At 44.3% G+C, this 23,210-nt stretch overlaps 1 protein-coding gene across 8 annotated transcripts in view; it reads left to right on the top strand.

Moving 5' to 3' along the window:
* Nucleotides 1-23,210, top strand: part of LOC125885113 (NACHT, LRR and PYD domains-containing protein 3-like) — a 37,732-nt gene that overhangs the window by 8,337 nt on the left and 6,185 nt on the right. For 2 of the 8 annotated variants that reach the window (XM_049570560.1, XM_049570561.1), the window contains exons 8-9: nt 71-244; nt 3,715-3,888. In XM_049570560.1, coding sequence (XP_049426517.1) covers nt 71-244; nt 3,715-3,888 — 348 coding nt within the window. Of the gene's footprint in view, nt 1-70; nt 245-3,714; nt 3,889-4,882; nt 5,057-5,337; nt 5,385-8,628; nt 9,539-23,210 lie in introns of those variants that run through there. The other 6 variants (XM_049570555.1, XM_049570558.1, XM_049570557.1 and 3 more) reach the window with 6 other exon arrangements.

Genomic DNA, 23,210 nt, shown 5'->3' with positions numbered 1-23,210 from the left:
TTCTGTTCATTTCATGGTGCTTTAAATGTGCTGCTGATTGATTCAATTCTGTTCATTATTTCCTCTCCAGACTGAGTGGCTGTAAGCTCTCAGAGAGAAGCTGTGAAGCTCTGTCCTCAGTTCTCAGCTCCCAGTCCTCCAGTCTGAGACACCTGGACCTGAGTAACAACAACCTGCAGGATTCAGGAGTGAAGCTTCTTTCTGTTGGACTGCAGAGTCCACACTGTGCTCTGGAAACTCTCAGGTCAGGATTCATGAACCCATTAAAGAGCTTTTTAAATCTGATTTACATCAGTGGATAAACAGCTAACCTGTGTTGTGTCTGCTGATATGATCTGTCAAAGGACCTTTAACTAAACTTCATCAGTAGTTTCTAGACTCAGAAAATTGTTTTCCACAAAGTCTTTTATCATTTCCTTTTGTTTCTGAATTATTAAATAACACAGATGATTTGAAAGATTTATTGTAAATCCAAATCTGGACCGGGGCGGCTGTGGTTCAGGAGGTAGAGCGGGTCGTCCACTGATAACAGGGTTGGTGGTTCCATCCCCACCTCCTCTGCCATCACTGTGTCAGTGTGTGAATAAGCAGTAAACACTGTGTGAAGCACTTTGGATAGAAGCGCTGTATAAATGTCACCATGTTACAATGTTTGGAGCAAAATGTACCTGAACAATAAACAAACATACAGCCAAGTGTTCACAGGAGGGTTCTTCAAGCTCTGGTTTAATGACAGAGTGAGGCCGTGTTGGTGTCAGAGTGAGAATGTTGGGACAGTTTAACGGCTCAATGTTGGATGTTAAACACTGCTGCTGTGTTAGCTCATGTTTACCAGGCAGAGAGAGCAGGAGGAGAGCGGCTCAAAAATCAAATTGCTTCAAGTTGCAGCAACAGCTGGTACATATTAAATGCTCGTAGGCTCTGAGTCTGAGACAGCATCATAACCATTGTTGCGATTTTGCCTTCTCTTGCAATTTCACTGCACAAAAAAAACCATCCGAAAATATTGTAACACAATTTTTAGGAAAGTTCCAGTGAAATGAGGCATTTCCTGCTGCAACATCTCAAAAGAGATCACAACATCCTGGAGGGACTGATTAGTAATCAAGCAACAAACAAGATTCTTGTATAACCTGAATGCTAAACTTGAACCTGAACTTGAACCCAGACCTAACTAAAGGCCTGTCTAAACAACAGGGTCTTCAGCTGCTTTTTAAAAGACTCAACAGAATTTAAAGTGTGAAGAGACAGTGGCAAAGCATTCCAAAGTCTGGGGGCCACTGCTTGAAAGGCTTGATCCCCTCTAGTTTTAAAATGAGTGTGGGGGATGACCAGCAGGCATTGACTCGAGGATCTAAGAGAACATTTGGGATTATACAATTTTAATATCTCAGAAATGTAAGCAGGAGCTTGACCGTTTAAAGCTCTAAAAGTAAGAACTAAAACTTTGAAATGAATCCTGAGATGAATTGGGAGCCAGTGTAGTTCTGCTAAAACCAGTGTGATGTGTGCTCTTTTACTGGTGTGAGTTAAAAGTCTTGCAGCAGAGTTCTGAACAGCCTGGAGGCGATGAAGTTCTTTCTGAGTCAGACAAGTAAAAAGGCTGTTACAGTAATCTGAGCGGGAAGAAATAAAAGCATGAATGATCATCTCAAGTTCCGCCTTTGACAGCAGGGTTCTCAGCTTAGAGATGTTCCTCAGCTGAAAAAAGCAGTTTCTAACCAATTCTTTGGTGTGATGCTTGAGAGACATAGCTGAGTCGAAAACAACACCCAGATTCTGAAGACTCGACTGGATGGACGAGCCTAAAGTACCCATGTGATGCCTAATAAGGCAGATCTGATTTTCTCTAATCCAATAATCAAAGTCTCTGTCTTGTCCGAGTTTAATTGAAGAAAATTTGCGCTTAACCACTGTTTGATGCTAGTCAGACAGCTGATTAAGGAAGACAGTTTATATAACTCTGAGTCCTTGAAAGAGCAGTACAACTGGATGTCATCTGCATATAGATGACAGGAAACATTCCTAAACTGACCAATTATCTGTCCCAGAGGAAGAATGTGTAATAAAACCAGAATCAGCCCTAAAACCGAGCCCTGTGGTACCCCTCATGTCAGGTGTGTTGTTTCAGAGAAAATCTGATTTATAAACACATTAAAACTTCTTTCAGTGAGGTAAGAATCAAACCATTTTAAAACAGAACCAGACAACCCTAACTCTTTAAGTCTGTTCATCATAACACTGTGATCAACAGTATGACAAGCAGAAGAAATGTCCAATAAAACCAGAAGCGTGTATTCACCAGAGTCAGCTGCCATCATAATGTCACTGGAAACTCTGATCAAAGCAGTTTCAGTAGAATGATTTCTGTGAAAACCTGACTGAAATTTATCCAAGACATTATTTACCTTCAAGAACATTGTAAGTTCCTCTGCCGCTATTTTTTCTAAGATCTTGGACAAGAATGGAAGTTTGGAAACTGGCCTATAGTTTTTTGCTTGTGATGGGTCCAGATTAGGCTTTTTAAGTGCTGGTTCAACAACTGCATGTTTAAAAAAGCTGGGAACCACACCAGCTGAAAGTGATAGATTTATCAAGTTCACAATAGAGGGGCCAATGGAATTAAAAACTGTTTTAAGCAGCTTAGTAGCGAGAACATGAGTGGGAGACGAGGAGGGTTTCATTTTTAGGAGCAGAGCAGTGATGTCCTGAAAGGACACAGGGTTAAAAGAGTACCAAGTGCAAGGTGAGGACATTACACAGACAGAGAGAAGACAGTGGTGAAATATTCCCCCTGATGTCTCTGATCTTTTCCACAAAGAAATGAAGTAATTCATTGCTGCCTGCTTTACAATACACAGGAATTTGGGGGACAACAGGTGAAACAAGAGTGTTAATCATATCAAACAAGACTCTAGGATTTTTCTGTGTCCTAGCATTCCTCAACATTTCATTTAAAGAGGCTCTAAGTTCCCTTAGGTGGAGTCTGTGAACCTCTAGATGTGTTGACTTCCACAGATGTTCCACCTTAAAGAGCGGATGAAGCCATTTATCCAGGGATAAGGCAGGTTTACTAGGGCACAACCAGATTTCAGCACAGACACTTTATCCAAAATAGCCACACAGTGTCCATCAAAAGTCTGGATAAAGACATCAGGATGGTCAATTCCCATCAGTATATGTGTCTCAGACAAAGAGGAGAAGTTATCAGCTGCATCCTGATTCATAATCCGCCTTTGGGCTTTTATTTTCAAAGGGGGAGGATTGAGTGGTGACTCCAACTCCACCCAGCTCCAGACAGACACACACACCCACAAGACAGGAAGACAAGACAAAAACAAAAGGGGAGGGAAAACAATGGAAACACACTAGGATCCTGACAGTTGAAACATCTCTGTAAAGTTTCAGCTCAATTTAATGTAAACAGCTCCTCTCATGACAGGGTTTCATATATCACTATTGTGTGTGTGTGTGTGTGTGTGTGTGTGTGTGTGTGTGTGTGTGTGTGACTTTGATTACTGTTTCTTCTGGATTTAGTCATGAGTAGCTGTCACGTCTTCCACATGTTTCTGCGGTAGCTATTCTGCATCATAGTAACACTGCAGGAATTTCAACCTGTGCTGAGAAGAGACTTTATGCTGTGTCACTGAGAGTCTAAACTCAATGTTTTAACACAAATATCATTTGTCTTGTTGTTCATTATTTCCTCTCCAGACTGAGTGTCTGTAACCTCTCAGAGAGAAGCTGTGAAGCTCTGTCCTCAGTTCTCAGCTCCCAGTCCTCCAGTCTGAGACACCTGGACCTGAGTAACAACAACCTGCAGGATTCGGGAGTGAAGCTTCTTTCTGTTGGACTGCAGAGTCCACACTGTGCTCTGGAAACTCTCAGGTCAGGATTCATGAACCCATTAAAGAGCTTTTAAATCTGATTTACATCAGTGGATAAACAGCTAACCTGTGTTGTGTCTGCTGATATGATCTGTCAAAGGACCTTTAACTAAACTTCATCAGTAGTTTCTAGACTCAGAAAATTGTTTTCCACAAAGTCTTTTATCATTTCCTTTTGTTTTTGAATTATTAAATAACACAGATGATTTGAAAGATTTATTGTAAATCCAAATCTGGACCGGGGCGGCTGTGGTTCAGGAGGTAGAGCGGGTCGTCCACTGATAACAGGGTTGGTGGTTCCATCCCCACCTCCTCTGCCATCACTGTGTCAGTGTGTGAATAAGCAGTAAACACTGTGTGAAGCACTTTGGATAGAAGCGCTGTATAAATGTCACCATGTTACAATGTTTGGAGCAAAATGTACCTGAACAATAAACAAACATACAGCCAAGTGTTCACAGGAGGGTTCTTCAAGCTCTGGTTTAATGACAGACTCAAGCTATTTTGTAGTCAGTGTGAGATTGTTGGAATTGTTTAGGAGCTGGGTGTGGGATGTTAGCCACTGCTGCTGTGTTAGCTCGTGCTTACTTGGCAGAGAGAGCATTAGGAGAGCAGCTCACGGACATGGTCCTTCAGCACAGCTTCAGACTGCAGCAGCAACTACTTAGAAGTCAAGCAAAAAAGAAAAATCCTGCTTAACATGATAAACATGAATAATAAACTTGATCCTGTCAGCAGGCATAGTGAGCATGTTAGCATTATGGGATTATTATGTAGCTCAAAGCACCTCTGTGTCTAAGTCCATCCTCACAGAGCTGCTAGCATGACTGTAGACTCTTTAACATTCAGATCACAATGACATGGTTACAGTTAAGTCTCTGATTCAGTCATTGTATTGATCAGTTATTGATTTGGAGACAGTTTCTTCTTGTGTTTGAGTGACACAGCAGGACCCTCAGATGATCTGCCATGTGTGTTGTTTTGTGTGTTTGCAGTCTGTCAGGCTGTCTGATCACAGAGGAAGGCTGTGCTTCTCTGGCCTCAGCTCTGAGCTCCAACCCCTCCCATCTGAGAGAGCTGGACCTGAGCTACAATCATCCAGGAGACTCAGGAGTGACACTGCTGTCAGCTGGACTGAAGGATCCACACTGGAGACTGGACACTCTCAGGTATGAACACTGGTGGAACATAAAAAGGAGATATTTGTGTAGGAGGTCTCCAAGGAGAACATCTCCAGGAACAAACATGATAATTGCCTGTTGGTAATAACTGATGCAGTTTGGACAGATCTCTGCATGTTAAAGGAACTCAGACGCTACATTCAAGTGTGTTATCAACCTTGTGGACTGTTCCTTTATCAGTGTATAACAATATGTGTATGAGAGTGATGTAATGTCCATGTGTGCATGCTGAAAGAGGAAGTGCTGCTCTGACCCCCTCCTTCTTTCAGGGTGGAGCCTGGTGGAGTCCGATGGTTGAGACCAGGTGTGAGGAAGTGTAAGTGTGTTTTTAATTGATTCATGAAAACAAAGCATCTTCAAACTGTGTCAGCTTTTCTAACAAACTGTACTGCATGTTGCAACTTTGAGGTGTTTTTATACGATGAAATTGCGGGGGCAAGTGAATCTTACAAACTAGTTGTGATGCTGTCTTGGATTAGGAGCCTGTTGTTATGAGCATTCAGTGTATCTGACAGAATTAGGATTTGTTTTTGATGGTGGGGGGAAGGGTGGGGCTGACAGCTGTTGCTGCCATTGACGCAGCTTTGAAGGACCGTCTCAGTGAGTCGCTCTCCTCCTGCTGTCTCTGCTCAGTTAGCACGAGCTAACACAGCAGCAGCGACTAACATTTGACACCGAGCCGTTAAACTGTCCTAATGAGCTCACACTGACAGCAAAACGTCTCCAGTCTGTCATTAAACCCGTTAAAGGGATATTCAGCTGATTTCCAACCAGTTTTGTATCATAACAATGTGGGTAGTTTGTGTCAGTGAACTGTGGTAAACTTCCCTCCATCTGAGCAGCGCCCAGATCTCCCTGCTCATCTCTCAGCTCACATCTTTATTCTCTGGCTCTCAGGCTGTTGCTCCAACTACAGATTGTGCTTCAACATTTCCATGAGCTCACTCACTGATCGAGAGAGAGCCCCCTGAGTGAAAGCAAACAGTTTGAGCAGAAGCAGAGCAAATCTAACAGCAGGGGCTGTTTGAGTTTTGAGGGAGAGAAAAAACAAAACCTGAATCAATGAATTTTGCTCTCAAATTAAAGACCATGTTGTTGATTAAAGATAGAAATAAAGCTCCATGGCTGGCCACCATCATGTGCCAAAACAGACAAGCTAACATCACATCACCCACCAGTGGGAGTGTTTATTGGTCAAATGCAGTGCAGTGCATTCTGGTAGTTGTAGGTTTTCTTCCTTTTGAGCAAAAGCAAATCCCACAGTCCTTTTCCTCTGTTGTCTCTGGTCATGTAGCACCAAGTTTAAAAGTGTTTGTGTCTTTCTACTGCAGACAGCCCAGTTTTATGAAAAGACCATCTTTCCAGCAGTGAAATACTTCTTTAATAACCACACACAGTTGAGCAGATGACACACAGCTGTACATGGCCGTGTCTCCTGATGACACAGGGCCAACTGATGCCCTTTTTAACTGTATTTTAGACATCAAGTCATGGATGGCAGTGAATTTCCTGCAGCTCAACCAGGACAAAACAGAGGTCTTAGTTTTTGGTCCTGAAGGCAAGAGAGAGAAACTTCTAGCAAAACTACAAGATTTTAAACCTTCACAATGTGTGAAGAACCTGGGCGTCATTTTTGACTCTGAGCTTAGTTTTATTCCACACATCAAAAATGTAACAAAGACAGGTTTTTATCATCTTAAGAATATAGCCAGAGTCCGGCCGTTTCTCTCTCAGGCTAACACGGAGGTGCTGATGCATGCTTTTATCTCTTGTTGTTTAGACTATTGTAATGCCCTGCTGTCTGGTCTTCCCAAAAAGACCATCTCTAACCTGCAGCTACTCCAAAACTCAGCCACACGAGTGCTGACGAGGACCAGAGGGCGGGCGCACATTACAGCAGTTTTAAAATGGCTGCATTGGCTCCCCGTGTGTTTCAGGATGGATTTTAAGGTTCTTTTATTAGTTTTTAAATGTCTTAACGGTCTTGGGCCATCTTATTTATCTGACCTGCTTTTATCATATCAACCCTGGCGGACCCTGAGGTCCTCCGGCACCGGCCTTTTAATCATTCCAAGAGTTAGAACTCAAACCCACGGGGAGGCTGCATTCAGCCATGATGGCCCTCAGTTATGGAACAGCCTGCCAGAGAGCATCAGGACTGCAGAGACTGTTGATGTTTTTAAAAGGAGGCTCAAGACTCACCTTTTTAATTTGGCTTTTAACTGATTTCTTCTGCTCTTCTTTTATTATATTTTATTGATTTATTAATGTCTAATGTTCTTAATGATGTAGGTTTAAATCCTTATGCATGTTATCATTATTCTATCTCATAGCTGTTTTTATCCTACCCTATTGTCTTCTAGTCTGTTAGTTGTTAGCTCCAGTGTTTCCTCATGGGGGGCCTCCACACTGGGAGGTGTGTCCGGTCTGCCCGCGGGGACGTCGTCCTGGAGATCCCTCAGGCCCGGAGGACTGGGGGGCTCTGCACCATGTGTGGAGTCCACCCCGGTCTATCTGGGTCGGGGTGGTCTCTGTGGCCGTCGGCTGTGGCGCCTCTCAGTGTGGATGAGCTCCCCATAGGTGGTTTTTCCTCACCTGGTGCCTCAGTGCCCTGTGTGTGTGTGTGTGTGTGTGTGTGTCTGTGTGTCTGTGAGTGTGTGTGTTTGACTGTGTGTTTCTTTCTCTGTGTGTCTGTGAGTGTGTGTGTGTGTGTGTGTGTGTGTGTGTGTGTGTGTGTGTGTGTGTGTGTGTGTGTGTGTCTGTGTGTGTGTGTGTGTGTGTGTGTGTGTGTGTGTGTGTGTGTGTGTGTGTGTCTGTGTGTGTGTGTGTGTGTGTGTGTGTGTGTGTGTGTGTGTGTGTGTGTGTGTGTGTGTGTGTGTGTGTGTGTGTGTGTGTGTGTGTGTCTGTCTGTGTGTGTGTGTGAGTGTGTGTCTGTGAGTGTGTGTGTGTGTGTGTGTGTGTGTGTGTGTGTGTGTGTGTGTGTGTGTGTGTGTGTGTGTGTGTGTGTGTGTGTGTGTGTGTGTGTGTGTGTGTGTGTGTGTGTGTGTGTGTGTCTGTGTGTGTGTGTGTGTCTGTGTGTGTCTGTGTGTGTGTGTGTGTCTGTGTGTCTGTGTGTGTGTGTGTGTGTGTGTGTGTGTGTGTGTGTGTGTGTGTGTGTGTGTGTCTGTGTGTGTGTGTGTGTGTGTGTGTGTGTGTGTGTGTGTGTGTGTGTGTGTGTGTGTGTGTGTGTCTGTGTGTGTCTGTGTGTGTGTGTGTGTGTGTGTGTGTGTGTGTGTGTGTGTGTGTGTGTGTGTGTGTGTGTGTGTGTGTGTGTGTGTGTGTGTGTGTGTGTGTGTGTGTGTGTGTGTGTGTGTGTGTGTGTGTGTGTGTGTGTGTGTGTGTGTGTGTGTGTGTGTGTGTGTGTGTGTGTGTGTGTTTAAAAAGTCACATTTGTGGTAAAGTTGTGGTGATTGGATGAATTTGAGTTCAGTGTTGTGATGGCAACCTCCTGGAGGAAGTGATCAATGAACAGATGATAGATGAATAACTGCAGCTGTATTGTGTCTTCTTCTCTCCATCAGATTCCTGTGAACTCACCATCGACACAAACACAGTGAACAGAGAGCTCAAACTGTCTGACAACAACAGGAAGGTGACACGTGTGAAGGAGGTTCAGTTATATCCTGATCATCCAGACAGATTTGAGGGGTGGTGGCCTCAGCTGCTGTGTAGAACTGGTCTGACTGGTCGCTGTTACTGGGAGGTCGAGTGGAGAGGATGGGTTGATATATCAGTGAGTTACAGAGGAATCAGGAGGAGAGGAAACAGTGATGACTATGGGTTTGGAAGGAATCATCAGTCCTGGTGTCTGAACTGCTCTGATGATGATGGTCGTTACTCTGTCTGGCACAATAACAGAGAAACAGAGCTCTCCTCCTCCTCCTCCTCCTCCTCCTCCTCCTCCTCCTCCTCCTCCTCCTCCTCCTCCTCCTCCTCCTCTGGTAGAGTAGCAGTGTATGTGGACTGTCCTGCTGGCACTCTGTCCTTCTTCACAGTCTCCTCTGACACACTGATCCACCTCCACACCTTCAACACCACATTCACTGAACCTCTTTATCCTGGGTTTGGGTTCTTTTCTTCTGGTTCCTCAGTGTCTCTGTGTTCTCTGTAGGAGTGAGAGTCTCCTCCTGTTAGAGAAACCTTCTCACTGCTGAACACATGAGTTGAGTGTGTACAGGATGTCACACAGCTGATGTTAGTTCTGTCCCACCATGTGTCCCTGGTTAGATTCTGGTGGGGGACCTTTGCTTTATGTCCCACCCCTCTCTGTCTCTCTCTGTGTCCATGTTTGCTGTCTGCAGCCCCGACGTATCTGTAAAGGCAACATGTAAATGATGGATTATCAAATCAATCATTGTTTATGACACTGAACTTCTGAACACATTGTCCCTGACTGTGTGTGAATAAAGACTTTATACTGCTGACTCATCATTGTTTGTTGTGTCTCACTGATGTCAAACTTTACAAACTTCAGATTGACTCTACTTTTTCTACTGAGTCTGATAAAACAAGGTGACCAGCTTCATTTATTTGTTGTTTTACAGCACAATGAAATGTGAGCTGTCGCTCCTTCACACTGCACACACACACACACACAAAGCATATCTACACACATTTTCATTCCATAATATATGCAGTTACTTATATAGAAATGATCATTATGGATGGTTTGTTAAATGTGTTTAAAACTCATTTCAGCTCTAAGTTTGACTTTTCTCTGTCTAATGCGTCTTCTCTGTCTTTATGTCTCTCTTGTGTTTTGTGACGGCTCCTCTGCTTGGTGCTCTTTGCTGCTGTGGAGCTTTGTGTCTCCAGGGCTGCAGACCTGTTTGGAGGGTCATCAGCAGCAGGAGTCACACCTGGGCCAGGTTCAAAGATGGACATCACCCTCTTGATCAAAGGTCAGTGTAGCGATTACCCCTCCGGTCCCCCTCGGACGGAAAACGTCCTTTTCAGTTTTTATTTTTTGATAACTTTGGCTGTGTTCATGCATATAGCATGACATTTGGTCACAAACCTTATTTTTGGTGATATTTTTGAAATTTTAAAGCCGCTCCTAAATCAGGCCTAAAATGCACAAATGGCAACCTTTTATGACACCTCGCCTCTCGGACCAAAAACGTCCCCATCTCTCTCTCTCTCTCTCTCATATCATTTGTCACATCATGTAAACAAACCTCATAGGCCTATCAGTCGTGCACTCCAGATCAAAGCATTCCTACGTTTGTAATATTACTTTTTAAAAGAGAAAAAACACATTTTATATTGTGATATTTACTGGAAATGACATACAATACAGTGAACTCCCCCAAGCCAGCTGCCACCTATGTTGTTTTTTATAGTGAAATAAGGAGGCATCATGAAAATAACTCCTTGGTTCAACTTGAGGAATCAGCCGTTCCTCGTCCACTGCGATGCTTTCAGAGCGAGCAACAGGTGGCCTATCAATAGAAACAGGCCCTCCAGAGGAAGTTCAGCTCTAAATGACTCAGCGCATCAATTGCAGCCAGTTAGGACGCCTCTTTCATCGCTTCAAATCCAAAATGTTGCCATATTGGTGCAGTTTTGGTTTTCTTGAGAGACTAACTCTGCCATGTGTCCTCACATCGCCCCCAAAGACACATGAGGGTATTTGTGAACAAGCACAGCGTGCACCATGATGTCCTTCACGTTGCCGTGACTGGCTCACAGCCCGTCAGACACTGTTGTCTCCATTCATTTCTTTATGAACAAACATTATTTTGTGTTACTCTGGTTGTGGTAATGCTTATTACTAATGCAATACATGTTGGATTCAGCTCTGTTACGCCGTCAGCACAGTTTGATGATGTAGGCTGCTTTGAAATTTGCCAGAACGTGCCATGATGACAAATGTGGGTTCAGCTGGTTTGCATGAATTCAAACCTGTTTAAGCTCGTACACCTGACCGGCAAAACTGGAAATCCACCAACTCTACTGCTTACGGCACCCCACATTTATTATAGATTCCCCCAGACATGCTTTCAAAGGCAGCAAAAGCAAAAGCAAAACATAAGTTGTTTTTTGTTGCTGTAGTGATTTTGGAGAGGTCTGAGGTGTCTCGTGACGAGCTGGTCTGAGCAGACTGAAACACAAGTGAACATAACGTGTGCTTGGACGGTACCTGCTCTGCCTCCAGCAGCAGCCGGCTGATAGAACGCACAGTAATAAATGTACCTGTGAGTCACAAGAACATGGCTGATGCTTCCATGGACACGTTACTCCAACTGGTCTCCACCAACCTCTCCATTCACACTGTGAGGTACGTGAGCATACATGTATGAAGACATCATAGGCTAACACAGATCATTAATAACCTTAGATTAGTTCAAAGAAGACCGTAAGACATATTATTCTGTCTCTGCTTTGGTGTTTTTCAGACTCTTTAAGAACAACATTGTGGACAGAACATCTGTAAAGAAACACAAGCAGATTGAAATGTGGTGAACCGGTCGTCAGCGTGCTGGTACTGTGCTCATCAGGTAATCGCTGTTTTATGTTTAATATTTATTTCTTGTCCTGAAAGTACTGTAGATTAATTTCTTATGGTGTTCATATTTGTGGTTGACACCATGTGATAATTCTCCCCACATCAGATTGTTCTGTTGGGATCATGACTTCATTATTTTTGTATTGTGGCAAAACAAGCAGACAGAATTTATCATTGTGGGAAAAATTATTTTTCATTTGGATGCAGAGCAGTACTATTCTGAAGTACTGTAAAAATGGACAGCTGTAAATATACTAAAAAATACTTGATATAAAAGAGTCAAATGCCTGTAACCACATTATTTCATTGAGTTATGTATGTCTGATTTACATTTATTACAGTCATGTTAGAGAGTATACAAATTAAAATTAAAAATAAATAAAACCACTTATCTAATTTAAATTTTAATTATAATATAATAATAATAACATAATTTATTTTACATTAAATTAAGAACATTGATAGCCAACTAATTAATTCAGTTGCTTAAAATATATTAATCTATCACTTGAGAGCTCTGATTGATAATTAAAAAGAATAATTATTACCAAAATGACCATATCAGTGGTAAAGATTGAATGATTTTGGGGTTCTAAACACAGTAGTTTGTGATTCGTTCATTCTTGTGCAAAATTAAACAGACAGCGAGTTTGATCCTAAAAAACACTGATTGAAAAGAAAGCACACAAAAACAAAGACATAATATAGAGAAAAGCGTCAATTCTGAGGTTCAAGCCAGCACAGACCTTTAAAAGTTGAATGCTGGGTAGGATCAAGATCTTTGACAATTTAGCGTGCCTGCATTAGACATAAAGAAAAGGTTTTATGATCATCAGAGAGACAGTCATTTACTTACATCCAAATCGTTACTGGGCCACGCTCTTCTTAAGAAACACAGTTGCTTCCGATTGGTCAACAGCAGGAACATTTTGGGGACCTGTTTTAATGGCTGAGTTAAAAAGCCCACAGAGTTTGATGATGTGTGAACAAACCCTTTTTCAAAATAATTTAACACATGTGGTTCATCATCATTATTCAACATACCCTGCAACTTTTGTGATAATGTGACAATCAGTTTCCGATTTCTAGTCTGATGTTATCCCACAGACATTTTTATTTCTTTCTTTTGTGCATTTGTGTTGCCCCCTAGTGGTCAATTTAAACCAAACTTTCAGGATGTGTTTCTGGTACCTCTGACAGCATTACTTGAGATGGTTGTGATGATTGGCTCAAAGGTTGTGGGGTTTTGAGCTAAGCCACGCCTCCTCTAAAGTTTATTGGTCATTGAAAACAAAATATATAGATATCAATAACAGTTCTCACATCATTCTGCTGATTTCAGGTATATTGTCAAATATTTTGGTGACATTTGGTTGAAAATAAGACGACACAGAAACGTTGTGCGTACAGTACAAACTACAACAACATGTTGAATATCAGTGCAGGCTAACTGTTAAACTGATCTGAACACTATTTAAAACATGTGATTTCTAGTATGGGAAGAATGTCTGTGTCAATTTTGCTCACATTTGAATGTAGACTTTTGAAGATAGAGATTCATATTCCATATTCTTAAAAATGTAGCGTGACGGACTCCTGAATGGACTACAAGCTGCAGCATGGCAAAGTTTTGTTTTAATTCAGTGGATGTGCTGAAAAATTTCAGCTCTGTAGGACACACTGGTGATTTATTATGATTGATTGAAGTATGGAATGTGAAATGTCTTGAAATTTAGATTTATTGTAATAAGCCACACCATTTACACAATAATCTCCAAAATGTATGCATCAACTGAGACGTGACCCTTACTGATGCAAACCGAATTTCGTAGAAATCTCTCGAGCTGATTACAAGATAAAAAAGTTTTTGCATGTGTAGCACCCCCTTGTGGTCGATCTGAATAAACCTTTCGGGGTGTGATTCACGTACATTTGTGTACAGGTCCTATAAGTTTTGTGATGATTGGTGTAACGGTTAAGGAGTAAATGCCATTGATGTGCTGAGCCACGCCCCCTCTAAAGTTTCAATTTCAATTTCAATTTTATTTATAAAGCCCAATATCACAAATCACAATTTGCCTCACAGGGCTTTACAGCATACGACATCCCTCTGTCCTTATGACCCTCACAGCTGATCAGGAAAAACTCCCCAAAAAACCCTTAAACGGGGAAAAAATGGTAGAAAGCTCAGGAAGAGCAACTGAGGAGGGATCCCTCTTCCAGGACGGACAGACGTGCAATAGATGTCGTACAGAACAGATCAGCATAATAAATTAACAGTAATCCGCATGACACAATGAGACAGAGAGAGAGAGAGAGAGAGAGAGAGAAAGAGAGAGATGCAGGTAATGACAGTAGCTTACAACAACAGTAATGAAAGTAATAATATTATAGTTATAGTTCTGGCTACTGTGGTACAATATGTTGAAAGTATGTATTAATATCTGGCAGTATACATGTGTGACAATAGTCATATGTGTATAATAACAGTAGAAGTATGACTAATGACTAATGATGGCAGCAGCAGCAGCAGGAGGCATCTGGCAGGACCACGGCAGCAGCACAACCACACACGTCACGCTGTCCAGGCACCGCTGCGATATGAGTTAATCTGAGAGACAGTGGAGCACAAAGGCTCCGGAGAAGAAGCCGAGTTAGTGACATGCAGAATGGCCAAGTTAGCAAGATGCAGTAATAGGATATGAGAGAGAGAGAGAGAGAGAGAGAGAGAGAAGGAGAGAAGGTGCCCGGTGTATTATAGGGGGGTCCTCCGGCAGACTAGGCCTAAGTCAGCCTAACTAGGGGCTGGTACAGGGCAAGCCTGAGCCAGCCCTAACTATAAGCTTTATCAAAGAGGAAAGTCTTAAGTCTAGTCTTAAATGTGGAGACGGTGTCTGCCTCCCGGACCGTAACAGGAAGATGATTCCACAGGAGAGGAGCCTGATAGCTGAAGGCTCTGGCTCCTGATCTACTTTTGGAGACTTTAGGGACCACGAGTAACCCTGCGTTACTTAAATGTGTGTGCGTGTAGTGGTAATTTTGCACGTCCTTCACACTTTATAGTTTTCCCTTGTAGTTTGGTTATTTTGCTGTGTGTGTGTGTGCATGTGTTGGGCACGGAGCGTGGTGAGTACTCTCTCCCCATTTAACTTTCCCCTCCCCGACTACAGCTACGCCCAGCCGTCCTGTAGTGCTCCTGCTTGTATTTTAAACCGTTTAGATTAATTAAGTTTGGTTTATTTTAAATGTGCTGCTTAGTGCAATAAAGGTTGTAATCTTGGGGGAAGCCCTTTGTCTTTGACCATTATTTGACCGTCACCTGTATCATTTTGGGGCATCTGTGGCCTTTTAGATGGTTTAAGTGAGCCTTATAATGGAAGTAACTTCAAAGTAACAAACCAAACCTAATTCTGAGCCCTGATGCGGCTCTGGCCACACTTTGTAGGTTGGATTCTGATTCTGTGACACTCTGCCAGTGTATGTTTTTTACTCACAGTACAGACATGGCTCCTGGAAAGCAACACTGGTGTGACTAGAGGAGATTTTACTTTTTTCAGGCGACTTTTCATTTGCAGCTGGAGCTACACTTATGGAAAATGTACTCTTCTTTGGCCGAGATGCTTTATTCATTCTCACGTTTTCATAAGGTTTCCCTTATCTTCAGCATCCTTTATTTCATTAAACACAGGCTCTGCAGCTATTTTAGCCTGCCTGTTGATGAATCTGACCAGATTTGAAATTTTTTCTGTCCTTCTAGTTCTTTCTTTAATGTCAAATGCAGCAACTTTCTTTTGTTTTAGTCTTACTTATTGTCTGTGTAGGTTCTCCCATTTGTGTTTCGTTTGGTGAGATAGGCCAGTATATGTGTTGCCCCACTGCCTCATTCTCTTTGGTCTGTTTGAGTTAACACCTAGTTTTATTTGCCTTATTTTTCAGTTGCGTCAGTTTTGTTGACCTCTTTTAATGACTTTATATACTGCTGGATACTTTAATCTATAATCATACATCATCATTTATTAGCTCATCATATTTTGTGTGAATAATCTGAATCTGTAAAGGAACCAAAGTAATTAAATAAATGTAGTGCAGTAAAAATGACAGCCTTAATTCCAAAAAAGTTGGGAACACTGTGTAAAACTTTTCTTCGACCAACACTCAGTCAGTGTTTGGGAACTGAGGACACAAACTCTTTAAGTTTTTCTTGCTTGATATCAGACATCAGTGTCTCAGCAGTCCCATGATGCATCTCTCCGGGGTCGACGCTTCATCGTGTCCCACACATGTTCAGTGGGAAACAGGTGTGGACTGCAGGCAGGTCAGTCTGGTACCTGCACTCTGTCACTATGAAGCCACACTGTTGGAACACGTCACAATGTGTCTTACTGTCTCACTGCAATAAGACGGGATGTCCCTGAGAAAGACATCATCTGGATGGCAGCATATGTGTCAGTGAATGATTGAAAAAAGCGTCTGCATTCCGCCCCCATGTTGACGTTTCTGGGGATAAATAACATGAAATAATAACAAAAGAATATTGCGACTCTCTATGTACAAAACGTAAACAAAGAATTCCATCGTACACTTTATCCACAATATTAACATAGTACTGTTGTAAAACAGTGTTCTTGACACAGAGTCCCACTCCTCCGGAGGCTTTGACAGCTCTCCTGTGCACGACACGGTTGTGACCGAACCACGTGAATCCATTCATGACAAGAGAGTCCTCGGCTAAATGAGTCTCATTGAAGGAAATGAAATCAGGATTTACAGAGTTGAGTAATATAGTTCTGAGCTCACAGTTTGTTGACGTCCAACCATTAACATTCCAACTAACCAGGAGAAACTGCTGCCAGGTCTATTCCCCCGTGCGTTCTCACCGGGTCCCGGGGGAATGCGTTTCACCAGCCGCTCATTTGCAGTCATGTAGAACTCTTTCCCGGCTGGGATTTCACGCAACAATGCCCTGATGTTTAGATCCATTAGTCGCTCCACGTGCGACTTCGCCGACGACACATAGACACGTTGGAAACTGTCGCTGCTTTTTAATTTGGCTTTTCTGCGGAGCACAGCCACCTTCTCCTGGGTCGAGCGCAGCTCCACTTTAACCAGTCCTGGTTGTCTCCCTCTGGCCCGAATGCGCTCCACAGCAACTAGCTCAGGCTCTGGGTAGCACTCGAGGCCTACGCGCAACAGGTCTTCCACTCTGGCCTTTAAATCCTCGTTGTCCTCTTGTGGCAGCCCCGCTATTATGAGAGAGACATCTGGATCGAACCGTTTGTTCTGTGTGGCCTTTTTTTCAATGTGCTGCTCAATCTTCTCCATTCGCGCACACAGGATGCCCACTTCCAGGTCAAAGTTAGTGTGTAGCTCCTTCACAACTTTCTCCAGCTCCTTCTTTAAAGCATCCTGATTTTCAGCGATCAGCTTCTCCACCACTCCCCGCAGATCGTCGATTTTACTATTAACTTGTTTCTCCACAGCAGTTTGCATACGATCCATTTTTACATTTAGTGCTTTAAGCTCATGCAGAACAGCTGAGTCGCTGCTACTGCTGTCACCATCCGCTTCTTTTTTGCGCTGTCTTGTGTTGTCAGCCATAACGTTAATGAACAAAAAGGGACGGCCAGGAATGAACTCGAAGATATTGTCTGATTTTTTAAGAACTGAAAATCCGAGTTTAGACGTATTTAACGACAGTATTCAAAAGTTCACCTGAGAGACGCGACAGGCGCGCCCGCTCCACAGCAACTAGCTCAGGCTCTGGGTTCTGTTAATAAATGCATTCGTTTGGTCCCTCCCTTTAATGATAATGTAGCCGGAGCACTGTGTACTCCCTCTCGCAGCAGGGCGCTGGATTGATTTTACCTGAAGCACTGATTGATGGGCGGCGCCGCGCCGCACCACGCCGCTATATAGTGTGGCCATACTGTGCGCGCCTCTCTCTTTCTCTCTCCTTCTCGGCTCTGCTGGTCCCCCGTGGTGGCTGTGGCCGGATGTGTCGGGCGTTGTGCAGGTGTGGCAGAGCTGGCGTGGCTGTGTTGTAGTGCTTGCTGGCGCGTCTGCCATTCAGGCGCACGTTTCCTCTCGCAGCACACAGGTAAGGTGCGCACCGCTGTTTCCTTCTCCCATTTAATGTGCCAGATTGCGTAATGGTGACACGATCTCCCTCCTGACGCATGTGTGGCAGACTGCTGGTGGCGTGCGGCTGGGTTTGCCCCGCTGGGAGCCCTCCTGGGTGCGGTTGTTTCTCCGGGTGGTAAGTCGGCGTTGTCCGCCTGTTTTCTTTTTGATCTGTTTCTCCGCTCCCGGCTGATTGTAGTTATTTTGTGCCGCAGCCCTAGAGTATCTCTCCTCTGCCCCTCCGTGAGGCTGTGCCGGTGAGGCTCGAAGTGGTTGAATCTACTGCCACCGTTTCCTGGACGGCGCTGCTGTTTTGGCTCTGCTCTTTAATTCGTGGCCTGTTTTGGAATCTCCCGGACCGGTCTCGGTCCTTGGGTTGTGTGGCGCTGTTTGGCCCGTGACTCTCCGTGGCCATTTAGCTCCTCATTGAGCTGGCGTCTGGACTTGCAGTGCCACTAGCGGCTATTGATTTAACTGACCTCATGTTTATATGATTTATTTTGTATGTAAATTTGTTGAGTTTATTATTATGTCTAATGGTATTTTGGTTCCTTGTTTGTTTTTTTTACTTACTTCATTGTTGTTTTGTGTGTGTGTGTGTGTGTGTGTGTGTGTGTGTGTGTGTGTGTGTGTGTGCGCGCGCGCGCGTGTGTGCATTAGCATCTACCTTTTTTTTTAAAACCAATGTTTTAAAGCAGCTTTTTGTTCGCTGTGGGCCTGTTTTAATTCTCCCTCTCCTTGTGGACAGGTGCTGCGGGCCCAAGGCGGAGACCCAATCCCTGGTGGCGGGTTTTGTTCACAGATCCTCAGTTGTGTGTGTGTGTGTGTGTGTGTGTGTGTGTGCGGTGCCACGGGTGTTGAATTTACTTTCTCCTCCTCCTTGAGTTTGGTTGTGGTCTGCCGTGGTAAGCCCCAGCTCTGTCCACTCGTCCATTCATTCCCCTTGTTTTGGCCCAAGTGCAGTCATTGCATGTAACAGCTGGAATTTATTGATTGTTGTGGAAATAAAATTACTGGTATGTTTTCTATAAGCCGTCTCTTGCCCTGTGGTAATTTCGAACCTTGTGCCACCTTCAGCATTGTTAAAATGAACTATTTCCGGGGGCGCAACTCCCCTGGTGGCGTTGTCTGGCAACAAGTCTTTTTCCACCCTCCACTTGCCACAATCTTGGCGTTATCGGCAGGATCACCACTTTTAAAGGGGCAGAGACGTGTTTCTTTTTTTTTTTTTCATTATTGTGATTTATTTTTTTCCCCTTCCCTTTTTTTTATTAATAGTCAGTTGTGTAATTGTAGAGTCAAAACAGCATTGCTTAATCCACTGTTCTAATTTTGATAGCACCCTGTGAAGCTGTCTTCCAGGTGACCATGGAGGAGAAGATGCAACAGCTCCGGGAGTTGGTTTTGCAGCTTAAGGTGGACAACGAGCAACTCCGTCGGGAGTGCGCTGCTCCCCTGGGGGGCCCCGGTGGGGCTGCCTCAGCCTCTTCTGGTCCGGCTGCAGGTGTTGCCGCTGCTGTTACGGAGAGGTTGGTTGTGATCCCAGGAGACCGCAAATGTCCCATGTTTAATGGTAAGACAGGCATGGGCATTGTTGAATGGGTGGAGGAAGTCCAGGCATGTGCACGGGCTCGCCATCTTTCCGCGGCAGACCAAGCATTGTTTATTTTTGATCATTTGGAGGGAGAGGCGAAGGAAGAGATTAGGTTTCGCTCTGGTGAAGAGCGCAGAGACCCAGCTCGGGTTCTTGGCATCCTAAAGGAGCTGTATGGGTGCAGCCAGTCTTATGTCACCCTACAGCAGGCTTTCTTTTCGCGGCACCAACAGGAAGGGGAGACACTACAGGAGTTCTCCTTAGCTCTCATGGCTTTGATGGCGCAGGTTGAGCAACATGCACCGGATGGGATGCCCAATGCTGATGCTCTTCTTAGAGATCAGTTTATAGAGCATGTTCTTGATAGCTCCCTCCGTCGAGAGCTGAAGCAGTTGGTCCGTCGCCAACCCACCATCACCCTGCAGGAGCTGCGGAGCGAGGCAATTAGATGGGAGAGGGAGGGCCTTCCAGGTGGTGTTAGGGGTCGTAGCTTGTCACTGCCAACTGCTTATGGCCTCCAATACGGAGTGCAGGTCGCTCCCCAACCAGTCACCCAGGTCGCTCTCCAACCAGTCCCTCAGGTCGCTCCCCCGGGGCCAGGCTTGGGTGAGGTAATGGATCTCTTAAAGCGTCAGCAGGAGCAGCTGAACCAGCTTGCCCGGACAGTAGCCTCTTTGCAGGTCCCTCCCCCACCAGGCCCGGCATTCCTTTCTGTAATTTGCAGGAGGTGCCAGCAGCCTGGCCATTTCGCCCGAGAGTGTGACCGTGAGTGGGCTCACCCTCGTCAGCGTGTTAACTCTGCCAGTGGTTCCAATTCAAATGCTGCCGCGCTCTCTCATTCTTCCCAGCAGTCGGGAAACTGAAGCCCGCTGAGCTGCCGAGCCACAGCTCAGTTGGGGAATCTACAGGCTCACAGCCGGATGTGGCAGCCGACGTAATTGCTCCTTGTCCACATGTTAAAGTCTCTGTTGGAGGAGCCAGTGTTGAGTGGTTGGTGGATACTGGTTCCATGGTGTCCACCATCACAGAGTTTTTTCTTGGCGCAGTTTGAACCTTGGGGGCATGACCGCCTTCGCTCTTGCCATTGGTTGCAGTTGCGTGTGGCTAATGGCTTAGCCATTCCGTACATTGGCTATTTGGAGTTGGATGTGGTATTGTGTGGCAAGGTGATGCCCGGCTGTGGGATTCTTGTTGTGAGAGACCCCCCTGGTGCTGAATCTTCTGTCCCTGGGATCTTGGGGATGAACGTAATCCGTAGATGCTACAGTGAGCTGTTTGGTGTGTTTGGGGCCTCCCTGTTTGAGTCTCCCCCTGTGTCAGGAGCACCCGGTGCGGTTGTGGCAGCCCTACAGAAGTGCCATCAGTCTGCGACCCAGGCCGCACTGAGCCTCACTGGTTCAGTGAGGGTCCGAGGCAAGCGGGTGGTGCGCATACCTGGTGGAGTAATGAAAATGGTTGCTGCCACCTGCTCTGAAGAGTCTTCTGGCCAAAGCACCCTGTTCGAGCCACCTGAGTCTGGTCTGCCAGCGGGACTGTTGGCTTCACCTTGCCTGTTACAGGTGGTTCGGGGTACAGTGTGGGTCCCAGTTGCTAATGTGGGGACAACTGAGGTCCTTCTGTACCCTCCGACTAGTCTTGGTGCCTTGAATGCTGCACAGGTTGTCAGTCTGCCTGCAGGAGTGACTGAAGTGGGGTCAACTGTGGCCACTGTGTGTTTTCAGGCAGCCACCCCTTCAACCCTTGACAGGACAGGATCATTGGATCTGTCTGCATTAACTGAGCAGGAACAGGCTAGCGTGAGGTCCTTGCTGCATAAGTACAGCTCAGTCTTTGCAGCTCATGATGGGGATTTGGGGTGCACCAATCTCACCTCGCACAACATACCTCTGCTTGACGACGCGCCGGTCCGGCAGAGGTATCGGCGCATCCCTCCCTCTGAGTATGAGGCAGTGAAGGCGCATATCAACCAACTGTTCGAGTCACAGGTCATTCGTGAGAGCAGTAGTCCATACGCATCTCCTATTGTTCTGGTCCGTAAGAGGGATGGGAGTTTACGGCTGTGTGTGGACTACCACCTCCTCAACAGCAAGACCAGAAAGGATGCTTTCCCACTGCCTCGCATTGAGGAAAGCTTGGACGCCCTTTCTGGGGTCCGCTGGTTCTCTACCATCGACCTCGCCAGTGGGTACAACCAGGTGCCAATGGCTGAGCAGGACCGTCCCAAAACCGCCTTTTGCACTCCCTTTGGTCTGTTCGAATTCATTCAAATGCCCTTTGGCCTCTGTAATGCCCCAAGCACCTTCCAGTGGCTGATACAGAGGGTGTTTGGCGACCAGCAGGGTCAATCACTGCAGATAAAACTAAAAACAGGAAAATTCTCTTCAAAAGACCCTTTATTTTTGATGATTCTGAAAATTGCATCACCTTTCAAAATAATAAAAAAAAACCCATCAAAAACTTAATAAAACTATGTCAATGTTGTTACCAGTTCAACAGGCCAGTGTGTGTTTTACACAACAACACTTAGAAAAAAAACTTCCATGTAAAATTCAATAAAATGTGGTCTTTTCATCATGTTTTTTTTTTACACCTAATGAAAGTGTAAACACATCAACTTACACATCTTAACATGTAAAACTGGTTTGTTCACCTCTTCTTTAAAACTTCAGAGATCCAAAGTAACAGCATTATAAAACAGTAACAGTAATAAAACAGTATAAAAATAGAAACAGTGTTAACTCTTTGCTATCATTTGACAAAATGATATAAATGTAGGAATATCATTATTTTTGAACCATTACAAATGCAGGGGACCCCAAAAAATAAAGCAAGGAAAAACACAGCTGCTGTGAGTGCAATTATGAATAAAGGCAGTTCAAGGAAAAAAACATAACCACTAGTGCTCTCACACTGCTGACTGAATTTAGCATTTTTCACATTTCAGTGTTGACATATGTGCCACAATATTTATACAACAGAAAGAATTCTGTTAACACAGAAAATCACAAATTAAATCGTGTTTTGAATTAAAGCTAGTTTCTCTCTTATGTAACGTATGACAGTGCAGCACTAGCATATCGATACATACATGTATGACCCCTTACATTATCCTGGAATGTATTTGAATACAAGCAATAAAACAGAACAACATGTTGTATCCAAATGTCTTTCTTTCAGCAGCCCCATATTTAGAGCTTGACACTCAGACTGCACACTCTGCGTGTCATTCTCTTTGCTTCAATCTCCATGAATATTTTCTGCAGCGCATCGAAAGTGTGTTTGAGCTCACCTGGATAGCTCAAGTTTAGAGCATAGATGAGGCCAAATAAGAGGGCACATCCATGTGCAACTGATGGCAGCTCATTAAGCACCTCCACACCTTCAATAATGATGCCTATGTGACACGGTGGCTTTAACGGATCCTCTTCCTCCCTGATGACAAACACCGCCATTGTGCACTGCTGAAGCTCTCTTTCGGCGGCAAAAGACAAGACATTTATTGTACTCCCGAGTGTCAAGTGAATCCAAAAAAAGTAAGTACCATTTCTGTTACACTTATATTGTGTTTATTGTGTCGCATCTCGTTAAACTCCATACTTGTATTTCTTCACTGATAGATAAGAGATATTTGTTATCGTTTTATGATTACGACTGAGTTGCTTGTGTGTTTGGTCAGTATGAATAGTCAGTAACTCAGGTGTTAATGGCTCCATGGGAAGCAGACATGTGCGCTGTGACAGCCCTTGTTAAATGCTGTATTTGACCAGTAGATGGTGGTATTGGGCCATGTAACTCAGCTTTTTGATCTAATATGTGTGGATATTGGGTTGTTGACTTGGTTCCTATTGCTGTATTTGCACATATGAGAATTGTGTATATTT

This window comes from Epinephelus fuscoguttatus, linkage group LG24 (assembly GCF_011397635.1).
Source record: "Epinephelus fuscoguttatus linkage group LG24, E.fuscoguttatus.final_Chr_v1".
NCBI classification, from domain to species: Eukaryota; Metazoa; Chordata; class Actinopteri; order Perciformes; family Serranidae; genus Epinephelus; species Epinephelus fuscoguttatus.
Note: the sequence above shows the minus strand (reverse complement) of the source record. Positions and strands in the feature narration are given on the sequence as shown.